General features: G+C 46.1%; 1 protein-coding gene across 1 annotated transcript in view; it reads left to right on the plus strand.

Annotated features, from left to right (window-relative positions):
- LOC103186178 (ribosomal protein S6 kinase delta-1) overlaps nucleotides 1-14,696 on the plus strand; it is a 63,518-nt gene that overhangs the window by 17,976 nt on the left and 30,846 nt on the right. Inside the window, exons 8-9 of the mRNA XM_042333180.1 lie at nucleotides 4,285-4,409; nucleotides 11,605-11,697. Coding sequence (XP_042189114.1) covers nucleotides 4,285-4,409; nucleotides 11,605-11,697 — 218 coding nt within the window. The remainder of the gene's footprint in view (nucleotides 1-4,284; nucleotides 4,410-11,604; nucleotides 11,698-14,696) is intronic.

Below are 14,696 nucleotides of genomic sequence, written 5' to 3' on the forward strand. Positions count from 1 at the left end.
GTATTAAATGCGTTAATTTGCTGTGACACATTAATTACCTGCTTCTCCAGATGTTTTGTGTATTGTTGTGCATGCAGTTTACAAAATAATTACAGTAAAGTTAAATGAAAATAAAATAAGCGGGTGGTTTCTTGCCTTAATATTTTCATTCAAGTGAGACCGTACGAGCCGCAGCTGCACGAACGCTAATGTAAGCGAGTGGTTAGTGGAACAACAAAGGTTGCCATTAGGAGCCTTTTGTCCAAACCTCGTCCCCAGCTGATTTAGCCCATCACACACTTACTGCCATCCTACGATGGTAACTGCTCTGAACGGATTTCGGAGACCTTGTTTCTGTTCTCATTGTGTTTGTTGTGAAATACGAGACCTAGGGCAGGGGTTTGAGGGAGGAACGGGAGTGGGGGTGGTGGTCGGCGGGGGAGGAAGCATAACGTCGTGGTGAATACAGGGACTATTCTTTTTTGATAAGGGACTTCGTTCCTTTTCTGCTTTCAAATTTACTCAGCTATTTGCTGAGCTAAGATCTGTGTGCGTGCGTGTGCGTGCGTGTGCGTGTGTGTCTGGCCGTTTCTCTCTGGATTAGTAATTGGAACGATAACATTTGAATTTGACGCAACACCTTAATCACTCAAAGAGCTTCTGTAGAGGATGTTTCTGTCAAGTGGAGTGACTGCATGTTTCGTAGGCAAACGCAGTAACTGATTTGAGCCCGGGATTATCCACTCGTTTTATCTGGGGGATTGTTGACCAGGACACCGGGAATAACCGGGAATTCTCTTTTCGACGAGCGCCTTAAGATGTTTAACGTTCCCCCCCACCCAACAATGCAGCTCTCTGCCGGGCTGAGCTCAAAGTCCCGACGTGGGGCTTGAAACTACAACCTTCTGACTGGGAAGGAAGTGTCTTGAGTTATGTGTAGTGGACAGACATTCCTGTTGGTGGCAGTAAAAAGCCGGAGAGCTCCAGGCTTGTTCTCCTGGTGAAAGAAAGCGCAAGGACAGACTACGCTGATCTTCGTGGGGTTTCCCCCCCCCCCCCCACCCTGTTCTTCCAACAAAAAAACGTGATTTCTGAATCGAGAATATTTTGGTGGATTACCGGCCACGTTATTGTTCGCCCGTGATCTGCAGCAATACGAATCCTAACGTGCGCCACTTCAAGCCATTCATGGCGCTGTCTGCTCTTGAGGTTTGATGTCCAAACAACCCCTATCTGTGTCTACTACAGGAACAGTAAATCCTGAAATTAGTACAATCCTACTGACTCGGGGTTAAGATGACATGAATAATTTGCTCAAGATTTGATTTCCTAGTTGGTGTTATTTCACCCCCCCCCCCAGCCCCTGTTGCATTCTCTGTGTTATTGTATATGTGCAGGCTGTACTGTTCCCCTGTCTTGTACTGAGTAGCAGGATCAAATGTCACCACAGTTCCCAGGGCTACGGTTTGATTACGGAAACCAAACGTCTTATCAGTGTCTGCTGTGACATCTGCTCCAATCCACCATCAGCAAACTCTAAACCACAGTGAGGCAGAAGGCCATCTCTGCGCGTGAGGCAAGGCAGTGGGTGGATGAGGGCTTGCATTTTTTTGTTGTGAATTAACGTTTTCCGGTTCGAGCACAAACTATACGGGAGGGAAGGGGTCAAACGGCACATGGCTGTGTTGTTCTGCACGGACAAACCCAGCTAATGTCATCTCCAAGCCCTGCTTCCAGCTCAGCCGTTGGGTGTGGTTGAATGTGACATCAGGTTGCCATTGGTGACATTGCCAGAGTACAGTCGAGTACAATCGAATCATATGTCGGTCGCCACAAAACACTGGCAGGATGGTTTGACTTGAGAAGGCCTTTTAGCCCAACTTGATCTCCTCCTTTTACAAATATCGATCGAGCTGTTTCTTAAATGAGTCCAGTGCCTTGGCATTCGGCCAACTTTCCTGGTGAACAGTTCCAGTTGTTGTTTCTTTACCTGGAGGGTAATTACTGTCTGTCCAGAACTTGTCCTTCACATACTCTAAACCCAAGCTCTTTGAGCTCACTGGTGAGTATTGCACTGGGTTCACTTTAGTTCACAGGAATTATTTCACTGAACGGATTACAACAACAACACCCGTTCCATTCCAGCTGCAGGGAAATTTCCCATTTCCCATTCCCATCAAGACTGAGATAGATAGATTTCTTATTCCAAAAGGGATTAAGGGATATGGGGATAAGGCACGGTCAGGTTATTAGCTGGAGTTGGATTAGAAGATCAGCCATGATTGAATGGCGGTGCAGGCTCGAAGGGCCGAATGGCCTCCTCCTGCTCCTACATGTTATGTGGAGGCAGGGTCCATATGTCAAGCTCTCCATCCGGTTGGGATACTTTTAAGGATGGTGGAAGGTTTCGGACACAAGGATGAGCAAACGGGAAGGAAAACAAGAAAACAATCTTTGGGGTTGGGAGGGGCGTGGCAGTTATGAGAGCACTATATTTGTAGCTGGATCAGATAGGTTTTTAACTTCACTTTCTTTTATTAGTGTTGAAGCACGAGGCTATCTTGCTGGTTCTGGGAGAGAGGTGCCAGGTCAAGTGATGGGTGTTCCAGGAACCAGTGACACCAGCACTTGCAGGATCACTAGACAGCAATTTTTAGTAGATCACTGGCATATTGTTTTTCCAGCGCATATATGTTTTTTTAAAAAAAAAGATTTGTGTGTGTCTTGCAATAATTAATGGCGCTTCCCTCCTTGTAGTGTACGTTTGATTTATGCCCGTGTTTTTGCTGCGATTTATAGGGTTAGTTACCATAAAGTATGTGTTGGATTTGTGAGTTTCAAAGCAATTTATGAGGTTGCTTGTTTGCCATCCAGTATCAATTCAATTTGTGAACCTGTGTGTTTCATAGTAATTTATGGAGTTACCTACCACACAGTGCATATATGATTTGTTGTAAAGCTGCACGGCGGATTCAGAAACAAGTGAAACTGATCGGAAGAGATACCCAGACAGGAGTTCTCTTGTGACTTATAAATCTTTGCATTTGACACAGCAACTCAATATGTCGTCAAGATGTCTCAGAACGCTTCACAGTGTAAGCAGGCAGGCAATTTGCACACAGCAATGTCCTACAAAGAGCCATGCAATCATGAAGCCATGACCAATTTTATCTGAGCCAAGTTGACGGGTGCCTTTTGGTCAAGTGCAGGTCGGGGAATGGAATGGATTGACACATATACTCCTGGCTCTGTTGGTAGCCCTCTCGTTTCTGAGGCGGAAGGTTGTGGGTTTAAGCCTCGTAGTCGAGGCGTGATACTGCGGTGCCCACTGTGCGACTCCTGGAGGAGCACTGCGTGGTCAGAGATTCTGTTCTTTGGAGGAGATGTTAAATTGATGCCTCCTCTGTCCAAATGTACGTTAAAGATTCTATGGCAATTACATTCGAAAAGAGAACAAAGTTCCTCCTGGTATCCTGGCCAGCAATCCTCCAGATACACTTGGATAAATTCACCTCATGGCTGTTTGTGGGACGTTGCTGTGTCCAAATCGGCTGTTGGGTTCGCCTACAAATACCCAGTCCCTGCACTTTGCACGGAAAACCTGTGAAGCTCTTTTTTCATTTCGACAACGTGATAAGGAGCTACATCATATGTAGGAATTATTCTAAATTCCACCTGGATCTAGATTGACTCCTATTTGAGTAGTGTTTCAGAGCGTCCAGAATTCGGTTGGTTCCTAAACTCCGCCGTAATTTTGATGGCCGTTATTTCTTTTAAGATCTGCCAGGACAGCGAAGTCAGTCTTGAAGTAAAGACTGAACACGACTTGATTTTGCCCAATTCTGCAGGTTCTGAGCCGCTGAGCTACTAGAGTAAGCCTACAGCCGGGTTGGAAGTTACACCCCCTGTTTGAGGCGAGGAACGTCACTGGGAAAAGAGGGAGGAGAGAGTGTGGCTGAGGCGTTCATTCTCCTCCAGGGGCAGATGAGACCGTTTTCGTTGCATATCAATACACCCGCAAGCCCCGGCCAAAAAAGACGGAGAGATGTGGCCAAAAAGTATATTATTTTCACAGATGGTAATCAATCGTGCCATTTGTGACATTAGCATCAATCTGAGAGCCCCGCTGCCGTAAAAACGGGTTTATAAGTCGTTTTTATTTCCACCCCGCCCCTCCCCGTTTCGTCAGGTCCCGTGTTGGGAAGTTTTCTTGGCGGTGGCCTTGGGGTACGAGCAGCAGATGTTGAGGCCCAAAAATGTGCCCGGTGTGCGACTCTCGGCCCTGATCTCTCGTCTCGTTTCCAGGTGAGCCCAGCCCCAGTCGCCGGGAAGCAGTTAAGAGGAAGACGGCCGAGTACCTCATGCGCGCTGAGCAGATCTCCTCGCAGTACCTGAGGACGTCCGCGGAAAATGGTTCGGTTCATTCCAAGGTACGGCGCCTTTTTGTCTTGTGTGTGTGTGTGGGGTGGATGGAGGGTGGCAGGTGGGGTGGGGCAGGGAGGATTCAGCCACGTGGACGTCGCGGGTGGGAGTGGGAGGGGGAACTAATTAGGGAAAATGGGGAGGGGGGGAGAATAGAAAAAAGGGTGTAAAGTGCAGTGGAGCTCGTGTAGGTGACGCTGCCCCATGAGAGAGCGTCTCCAGGCTGAGATCTCATTCGAACCGAGGTTTCCCCGGGTGAGCTGCTCTTTACGTTCGCCTTTACGTGAGAAAACGTTCTCTCCGGTGGGAGGCGCCGTTTAACACCCATTTTTCCCCCGCCCCCCCCTTCCCAGATTCCCAGACCCTCGTCATTGCTGCTGTGTAACTGAGCGCGCGGAGGGAGCTGGACTGCTTTACCCGTTCCCGCTGTGAAATCCCTGTCCTCCGTATATATTGACCGAGAAGATGATGGGTGAAAGACCGAATTCCACTGAGTAATTTGATTAACTTTTTTTTAAACAAAAAGGGGATTCATTTCATTTCCTACCGGCACAGCCGCCCGTGGCCCGTAGGGGCCGCTGTTATCACTCTTCATCGTCTGTCACCCTGCGGTTCAGTGAACAACTTTCATTTCCATCCGTCCGCGGTTCTGCCCCTGAGAGTGAGTGCGACTTTCTACACATTCAGAGCTTAGCTTCTTGCTAAATTCAGAGGATTATGCCCAGGAATTTTTTTTAAAGAAAAAAACGCGCCAAAGCCCCCCTCCCTCCCCCCCCCCCCCCGCTCATACGATGACAGTAAGCTGCTGACACAGCAGAGCACAGCGCTCAACTTTTAATCTCTGTGATTCCTTCACCCCCACGGGGCGATTCAAAACTAGAGGGTGGCTGCCCTGGGTAGCAAACCCTACTACCCCACCCACCCCAATAAAATTGGTAATTCAATTACTGGCTGTTTGTGGAACAGTGCTGAGGGCAAATCGGTTGCTGCATTTGCCTACCAGTACACGTATACACGGTAAATCCTGCGAAGGGCTCGGAGGCGCTTTTGACTACGCGAAAGGCGCTATAAGCAACACACAATCCAAATTACATTTATGTAGCGCCTTTCGCATCGGGAGGGCGCAAGCATCCATTTTATTAGTATTTTTACTGTGTGTGAGCCGAGCCCGTGTGTTCCAGGCAGGATATTTGACCTGGAGGGGAAGGGGAAGAGGGTATGATTGTAATGGAGGCTTGGCTTGTCCTTGCAGAAAGCCCACATGTGTGTTTTCCAAATGGCGTGGATCCACAGCAAACAGCTGTCACCTGCGTGTGTTATTGCTGCTTCATGATTATCTGTGTGGTGGTGGGGGGGAGGGAGGGGGGAGGGAGGGAAGGCGAGAACCTCACGGTAAGGTTCTTAAACCTCTCTGATAATCTTCCTATGTGTTGCTCCTTCGTGTGTGCTTCACGTCGTGAGTGTTGGCAGTTTATGTCATTTGCAGGAGACACAAGCGTGTCTCTTGTTGATGTCAAATACGTAATGAAGCAGCAAATATTGTCTTATGATCTGGAACCGGAACTTGTTTGCACTTCCCTCTAGACATTGGCCCTGTGTTTTTTTTGTGACAGCAATAATATGCCTTGCATTTGATATAGCGCCTTGCCACGTTTTCAAGACGACTGAAAGTGCTTCACTGTAAAGTGAATTGTACGTTTTGTGGGCGAAACGCGGCAGCCGATTGCGCACAGCAGTAGCGACCCACAAACAGTCGTGGATTGAATGACTAAATTCTTCTTATATTTTTTTTAGGGGATTATTACTCCCAGAAAAGCGCTCCGCCAATTGATTAGCAACCGGGTTCCTACTTACTGCTGGGTAAACAGAGGCGTGTGGAGTAAGGAAACTTGCCCAACTTTTCGCCCTATTCATATTCCCCTCCCCTGAAGCTGTGCAGGTCTATAATGCGAAGGAGCTGGCGTGGGAGGAAGGGGTTTTCACCTGGGGGAGACATTCATGGGACACTACTGTGTGCAATTGGTTGCTGCATTTCGCCCACAAAATATACAGTCAGTTCACTTTACAGTATATCCTGTGAAGCACTTTGAAACGTCACAAAGACATGATAAGGAGCTGTATCAAATGCAAGGATTATTATTATTGTTCCTTCCTTCCTGTTTTAAGCCTACGAGATGTTGTGGCCAATTGTGGACCTGTTGTTATTCGCTGATGAGATTAGATAACCTGGAACTTTCCTGCTTTGCAACGCTCATTACCAGACTCACTGTTGTTTCATCCTCTTAACAAGTTGCATAAATCAGTTGTCTGATTCCTGGCATGATATTGCAAGGATGAAGTGTTGATGGAACTGTACAGTGTGTGAATGTGTGTGTGTGTGAGCATGTAGCATAACGGTCTGGAGATTTGGGAGAAGAAAAGAAAAGACAGTACGGAATCAGAGGGAATTTGTGTTAATAGTGCAGCCAACACTTTCCAATCAAAGAGCCATTAGGTATGGCTGCCGACAGATGGTTAACAGTGGTTCCTCTTAAAGTCCACGTAATTGGGTGAATGCACCTTATACACACGCAGCACAATGAGGCTTTTGTAATATCCTGATTCAGTTTGTTGACTTGAGGCTTGCATAATCAAATATGTATAAAATTAGTAGTGGAGGTGAGTCGAGCTTAGTACTCAGAAAGGCGGGACAGATTACTGCCATTTTCCTTCAGGAACTTAGTTATGTAACCTTTATGCGTATGATGAGGGTTTTGCGAGAGAGGGAGAAAGGAGGAGAAAATCTTGTGTAGACACTTGGCAGATTGACATGAAAATTATTGATATCACAATTGCACAATGAAATGTCCTATTCATAATCTTCACTCTTACAGTACGATGTGATAATACGTTACAGCTCTTCAAAGCTTTTAATTTGTTATTTTGGAAAAACAAAAGCCTTGTTTAACTTGTTCAGTCCACATTTAGATTGCAATATTCCTCATGTCGTCTGTGTCAGTGTGTTGAATTAGCTCAGCTGGTAGCACCCCCACTGGGTGAGAAGGTTTAGGGATCAAGCCCCATGTCGTGGCTCACAAATTTGAGCTCACAGTTTAGGCTGACATTGCCTAGAGGCAGCATTGCATTGCCTGAGGTGCCGTAATAAAAGTAATCCTTGCGTTTTCTATCGTGCCTTATCACATCTTCGACGCGTCTCAAAGCGCTTCGCAGACAGAATACACTGTAAAGTGAATTGACTGTATATTTTGTGGGCGAAACGTACGTTGGATGATACGTTCCTCCAGTCTGCTTGTTCAGGTGAATATTAAAAGATGCCGTCGTGCTATTCGAAAAGAAAAGTTTGCTCCCAGTTCCCTGGCCAATCCGACTAAATTGATCATTCAGGTCGGGGCTGTTTGTGGGATCTTGCTGTGTGCAAAATGGTTGTTGTCTTTTCCTACAAGTACAGTCGCTACTCTTGACAGCAATTGCCTGTGAAGTGCTTTGAGAGCTTTGAGGTTATAGGCAAGGATTATTATTATTTCCTTGAGACTTCCTTTAAACTGCCTTTACAATACAGTACAAAATTACATTTGTATATCGCCTTGGGGAGGACGTCCCAAGGTGCTGGATAGTCAGGGATTTGGACATGAGCAGGAAACTTTTACCCACAATTTTGTCAATTGAAATTTTACCTGCTAGGAAAAAGTTACCTACAAGATTTCAGAGCCTCCTTTACCATATGGTGTACCTTCAGAAGCTCTAACATATTCAGATTGGCCTCCACCCACCTCCAACTGCTCACTCTCATCCTTTAATACCTTTAATACCTCTTGAAACTGAAGCTGGAGCACAGATCTGCACTCACATTCATGTGCATTATCCGAGCAGCTTCCCTTTTTTCTTTGATGGTTTGAAAAATTGCAAACTGTACCCTTTTTTCCGCTTTAGCTAAACTATTTCAATATTGGAAAGAGATTGGAATAAAAGAGGTGAAAGTTGGCTGGTAAGAAATTGTGTTGGCCTTGCAGAGTGTATTGCCTGCTGCTGGAATCTCCTGTAAAAGTGTAGTCAGTGGCGTTTTATTCCCTGTTGTATCAGGAGGTGGTGTTTACGATTATTTTATGTAAGGAAACCAATTGTGGTCCCCTTTGCCGGTTACAGTAGATGAATTTTGCATTTGAAAGTATCCTAGGAAAGATTAGTTTTTATGATAATTATATAAAATAATTGCAGGGTTCTGAACTTTCAAGTTTATCTGCGTGGTTTCCTGAGGACCTCATGGAAGCTGATTAGAAATAACACATTGAGTTTGGTATTGTTTGTGTAGTCATACACAGTGGATCACTGTTAACTTGCAATTATTGTCNTTTTTTTTTCAATCTCTCTTAATTCTTTCCTCTCCTGTCAGTGCTGCCCACCGGTACTGCCCCCATCGTGATTATTCTTCACTCGAAAGCTTAGCTGGTTAGTTATGACAGGCAAACAGCCAAGTCCCAATCCTGGCCTCCACACTTCTGCATTTTCCAGCAAGAGACACGGGATAGTGATTGGGACCAGAAATCCGGGTCCATTTCCCTTCTCACTTCCTCTCCACAAAATCACGTCCGTTGAGTCGAATTGTAGCACCCGTTGCTGAGATCAGAGTCGGAGTCCTGTAGCTCAGTGGTTAGAGCATTCGCCTTGCAAGTGAGAGGATTTGGGTTGGATTCCCGGGCAGGGCGAAACATTGGGCAAGTTTCCTTATTCCACACACCTCTGTTTACCGAGCAGTCAGTAGGAACTCCGTTGATAGTCGATTGGCGGGTGGCTTTTCTGGGGTAATAATTCTTTCCAAAAAAAAATAATAAATTGGTCACTTTAATCCACGACTGTATTTTGCACCGCTGGTTGTTGTGTTTCGCCCACAAACTATACAGTCAATTCACTTCACAGTGTATCCTGTGAAGCGCATTGAGACGTCTCGAAGACGTGATAAGGCGCTATATCAAATGCAAGGATTATTATCATTATTCAACTCTGGAAATCGAGCCCATTCTTTCGTGGGCTTTTTTATCCAAATCTCAGATATGTGTTTTACGTTTGTAGGCAAACTCAGCGGCAATTAGCACACAGCAAACCCCCACAAACAGCCACGACACGAATGCCAACAACAACGACACCAGAGCACTGCAAATAAGCACAAAATAGAATCTACTGGGGTACAGGGTTAATTGTAATCAGAGTCAATATCGAGTTGAAAATATTCTGCTGGGAGCTGGGTGTGAATTCCAAAGGGATTTCCAGGATCTTCAGGAGTGAAACATCAGTGTGAAGCACCAGAACTCAGCGACTTGGGATTTCCTCTTCATGTGAAAGCCGCTGTGTAAATGCAGTGTCTTGTTGTTGTTCCTACTGACTGCTAAGTAAACAGAGGCATGTGGAGTAAGGAAACTTACCGAGGGTTTCGCCCTGCCTAGGATTCGAACCCGGGTCCCCTCGCTTGCGAAGAAGTGCTCTAACCAACGCAGATCAAAATGGTTGAAGGGACCTTCCTCATCCGAACTTCTCTTGTGACCTTCAACACACATGGGGAGAAAATCCACCTGGCCCTAGATTTACTCTGTTAATGTCAAAGCGTCAGGAACTTGACAAAAATTGTTGCATTCGGTCTTAACTTTGAAGCACTTTTTCCTGTAGCTCTTAAAAGAAACCTACAGAAAACTGGCTTCAACATTAAGACTGTATTTAAGAATTTGCCAAATTTTGTTGCCTCTGAAACACTTTGTAAATAGAGTAAATCTAGGCCCAGGTGGAATTTCTACCCCGTAAACATTGAAGGTAAAGACAGGGTAGAAAATTATGGGTTTGCTCATGATCTGTATACAGCCCAGTGGGTTTCATCTAGCATTTAAATCTGCTTCACCAGAATATTTTGCTGAATGTGTGCACGTGTATATTAGAGAAATCACTCACTCAAATATGTTTATTGAAGTCGCCTGCAAATTTTAAATTGGTTCAAAATACTGCTTGGTTTTCATTTTGCTTCACTGAGCATTCCTCGGGGAAGTATTGTTTCATGTTTACAATCCAGTGATTGAGCTTTTATACTTTTGCTCTTTTATTCTTACCTATTCCTCCCCCTCTCTTCCCCCCCTCACCCACCCCCCACCTTGCTTCCTCCTTTTATTTCTGAATAACAAGCATGTTATGTTCTTCTCCAGTACCAGCATGGCTGAGAATACCTGCTTTAGTGATTAAAACCTGGGCAATTGTGCATTAGCCCCACGAGCGAGCTGTGTGCTGGGCACCCGAACGTTGATCGCTTCTGAGCCCCACTGACTTTCACCCCTTCGCACTTATGCCTGGATTTTCGTTCAAAAGTGTCACAAGCTTTGGGGTGGTGACCGTAGGCACGATCCAAGAGGAAGGTCTTCAGAGAGGATTTGACGACGGGCAAGAAGGAGGCAAGACGGAGGGATTGGGGCAGAGAATGACGTAGTTTGAGAGGCCTAATGGATGAAAGCGTGGCCGCTGATGGTAGAGAGGAGGGATGTGTAGGAGGCTGGAGCCAGCTGAGCTCAGGCAGTGGGGTGTGGAGTGGGGTGTGAGGAAGCCGGAGGGGTGGGGAGATGCCAGGGCGTAAAAGGATTTGTACGCAAGTTTGAGGAACTTGAAATCGATCTGTTCTGCAATCGGGAGCCAGTGGAGCGTAGCAAGGACCGGGGTGATGGGGAAGCGGAGTTTGGTGCGGGTGAAGATGTGAGCGGCAGAATTTTGAATCAGTTGGATTTTATGAGCGGTGGAGCTGGGGAGGATAATTTGGTGCCAAAATGCCTTCCAGCAAGTAGGGGGACAAACCAGTGTCGAGTCTCTTATAAATTAGACTTTTTTGATTTTTGATTGCTGTCGGCGCCGCTCGAGGCAATGAACAGACTAGTTATTAAAATCGCATTAACATTCATCCTTTCTCTTACTCGGCGAAGCTGCCCTACTTTTAAAGTGCAACACTAATCGGTAGCCCTCACCAAATAAATATGTTCTGCAGGGATTCTCCTCGAATGGCAGCGGTGGGGGGGGGTGGGGGCGTGTATTTGAAGCGGGAATAAATAAAGTGTTTGATCCTTCGCCGCAACTGTTCTGTGACAAATTTAGGTTTCTGTAACTTGGCATTTTGCTCCAGTTGGGCCATCTTCCTTTAAGTGTTCCTGTGATTGATGTCATATCTTTGATATCTTCCATTAGCCTCCAGGACCGCTAAGTTCAAGGCCCGCTTGGAACCTGAGGAGCCCTGCAGAGGAGCTGAGGGCCTTCCGAGTCCTCGGGGTGATTGACAAGGTAATTCTTCAACATCACTTCAAGGCTTCAGCCATAAATCAACCACCAGCTGAGATTGTAGCTTTGAAGCTATTGGTTTTGACGGTTTATGAAACAAAAGAAAAAATGAACTTGGTTTTGTCTGCACTTCACAGGAACAGAGGGGGCAGGAAGGGGTTTGTTTAAGCGGGATTTGTAAGGTCACCTACTCGTGTGCCGGGCGCTGCAGATTAAAGGGAGGAATCAGACTTTTCTCTTTTTCTAAGGGGGGGAAAAAAAAATCGCATTTAAAATTGAGTATTTCTGTTGAGATAAAAAAGGTCCTCTACAAATAAACTCCCCGCCTCCTCCAGAAATGCTGCAAGTGCTTTTGTTCTGTTAGTGATGTGGGAAAGGAGGGATTGCGGAAGTTTTTAGCCTCTCCTGCACCAGGCTTTGTGAGCCCCTCGACAACTGCAGAGCCTCTCTCAAGACTGGAATGGAGGACATAACGTCCCAGCCAGGCGATCTTTCTGTTTAATCACGTGACCTGTTATTTGTGGGGGGAAAGGGAATAATAATTGTAATTTAGAAATTATGGTCTGATAGTATTGGAGTAATAATCAAAACAGTGTCATCCTCGCATTTGATAGAGCGCCATTCGTGTCGGGGTGGGGGTGTGGGGGAGGTGTCTCAAAACGCTTCATGGGATTTACTGTGAAGTGGAGTGACTGCGTATTTTGTAGGGAAGCTCAGCAGCCAATTTGCACCAATTTGTCCCACCGGTAGCCGTGAAGTGAATGAACGTTTTATCCGGGGGATTGTTGGCCGGGAGAAATACTGGGAGAAATTCATTTCAAATAATGTCGTGTTCACCTGAACAGACAGGGATCTTCAGCAGCCACTTTAACCGAACGACGGCAGCTCTAACAACGTGAGTTCAAAATCCCGACTCCCTTGTGACTCAGAGACAAGAGTGCTGCTAACTGAGCCAGGCTGGTGCTAACCAACTGAGCAAGGCTGGTGCTAACCAACTGAGCAAGGCTGGTGCTAACCAGCTGAGCAAGACTGGTGCTAACCAACTGAGCCAAGGCTGGCACCTGAGTAATTTGTGATTTAAATAAGAAGGTGCTGCTGACGAATGTGTACGAGACGAGGGTGTAGATGATCAGGGATTGTCCTCAGCTCCTGTATCACAACAGAGTTCCTTTTGCCAAAATTTTAAAAAGTGAAACCCACTCGACCCTCGGCAAAGAAGTGCGAGAGGAGAAACCTGCGTCTGGTGTTCCCAGCCTCCCAAGGTGACTTTCCACGAGTTTGGCCTGAAAGGGCAGGTTGTTGTTGCTGTTCTTTTCTAGGACCTGGCACTCGATGCTCCAGCCGTTCCTGGATAATCCTGACAGTGTGCGAGGCAGAAAATGGAAATTTCTTGGCGCCTATTAAGGCAAAATAGAATTTCCAGCTGGATAGCCGAACTCAATTTGCCTGTTCGCACCTGTTTGCCGTTCTTCTCAACTATTGATGGTTAGCAGTGCCTCTTTCTCCCCGCGCCCCCCCCCCACTAGCAATGTGTGTTTTTATCTCTTGTTTACAATTCTACATATTTTGCAGGAATGCGACTCTCTTGTAAAAGCAAACTCGGGGCCCTGAGAGCCTGTGAGTGCCCACTCATTTGTCGAGAGGAGTCTTTATTGAGTGACCTCGCACTAAAGCAGACGCAGATCTGCCAAACCATATTAATTTTCTTAAGCACTCGCACAAATTATGTTGTTCTACGGAGACCAGTCCTATTCCTGAGGGGTCCGTCTTCAAACGAGCTATTGGAGTGAATCATTTTCAGACGCTTCCTTTTCCAATTTAACACGGGAAGTGGCATCGAGTAAATTACAAAGCAAAAAAGCCTGACTCTTAAATTAGCTGCTGACAGCGGCGTTAACTCTTCACATGCCTGGAATCTGTCGCTGGAATCGGCCACACTTCTGGCCTGTGCCGAAGGGAGATGTTTAAAAACATTACTCCTCTTCAAACCGGCCAGGGTTTTCTGCAGTACCTGCTTGCCTGGAACCATTTTGGTTTAAGTTGCTTCCTTACTGAACCTCGCGTTCAAATTCTCCAGAAGGGATTGCTTCAATTCATCAGCTATTGCCCCTGAAAGCACCTTCCTGCTTCCCGCTCTGTCTTCAAACAGATTGACATTGTGGGCTACATTTGGAAGTTATGCCATTCAGTGTTGGTAAAAAACACATTCGGCAGCAAGGCCGGCACTCTTGGGAATTCAGTTACTCAATTCAATAGGAGCACGAGAATGAGGATTATGATGGTATTGTACTTTCCTGCACATTACTGGGTTTCTTCTTGTAGTGATTTATTTTAATTGCGGTGTAAAGTGGTTGAATTGAGTCATTAAGTGCCAGTCGCGTGCCTCCCAGGCAGCACAGTATTAGCCCATTTGACATTCTCTGTTATAATCTTCTGAGTTGAGTGCGGTGTGGCAGCCTGCGATTTCAAAGAACTTAAGGAATGTCAGCTGGCTTGTCAGTATTTCTGTTTAGTCTTTAGTCTTTTCGATCTTTCTCCTTTTGCTCGCCGTCGACTATAACGTTGGCCCTCGTGTGATGTGGTTACGGGGTGGGTTTGGGTGACCTTCCTTAAACTTGCCCTTTTCGCCTGGCACGTTCAAAAATGTGTTTCCCCTCTGCTGGAGTCTGCTTTCACCCTGTTGCCTTTTTTATTTTGAAATGCTAGTGCCTTGAAGATGCCCTACAGCACCTTAGGGACAAACAGCTGGTGAACCCTTAGGGCATTGGGATTGGGCTGGTGTTGGGTTAGGACCTTGAATTTGAAGTCATTAACATGTTTGAGAGAACTTATTCATGCAACAATTTTTATCCCGTGCCCTGCATTTGGAAAAATGTGACTTGTGTTCACTACATACAGAGAGTGTTTCTGGTTGAATGTTGGATATCTGACCGTGTGCAAAGCCAGGCATGGTTTATTTTGTTTGAATACATGTTCCATAATTTGGCCATTCGAGGTGCTGG

The sequence above is a fragment of the Callorhinchus milii genome, unplaced genomic scaffold (assembly GCF_018977255.1).
Source record: "Callorhinchus milii isolate IMCB2004 unplaced genomic scaffold, IMCB_Cmil_1.0 Scaffold3, whole genome shotgun sequence".
Taxonomy (NCBI): Eukaryota; Metazoa; Chordata; class Chondrichthyes; order Chimaeriformes; family Callorhinchidae; genus Callorhinchus; species Callorhinchus milii.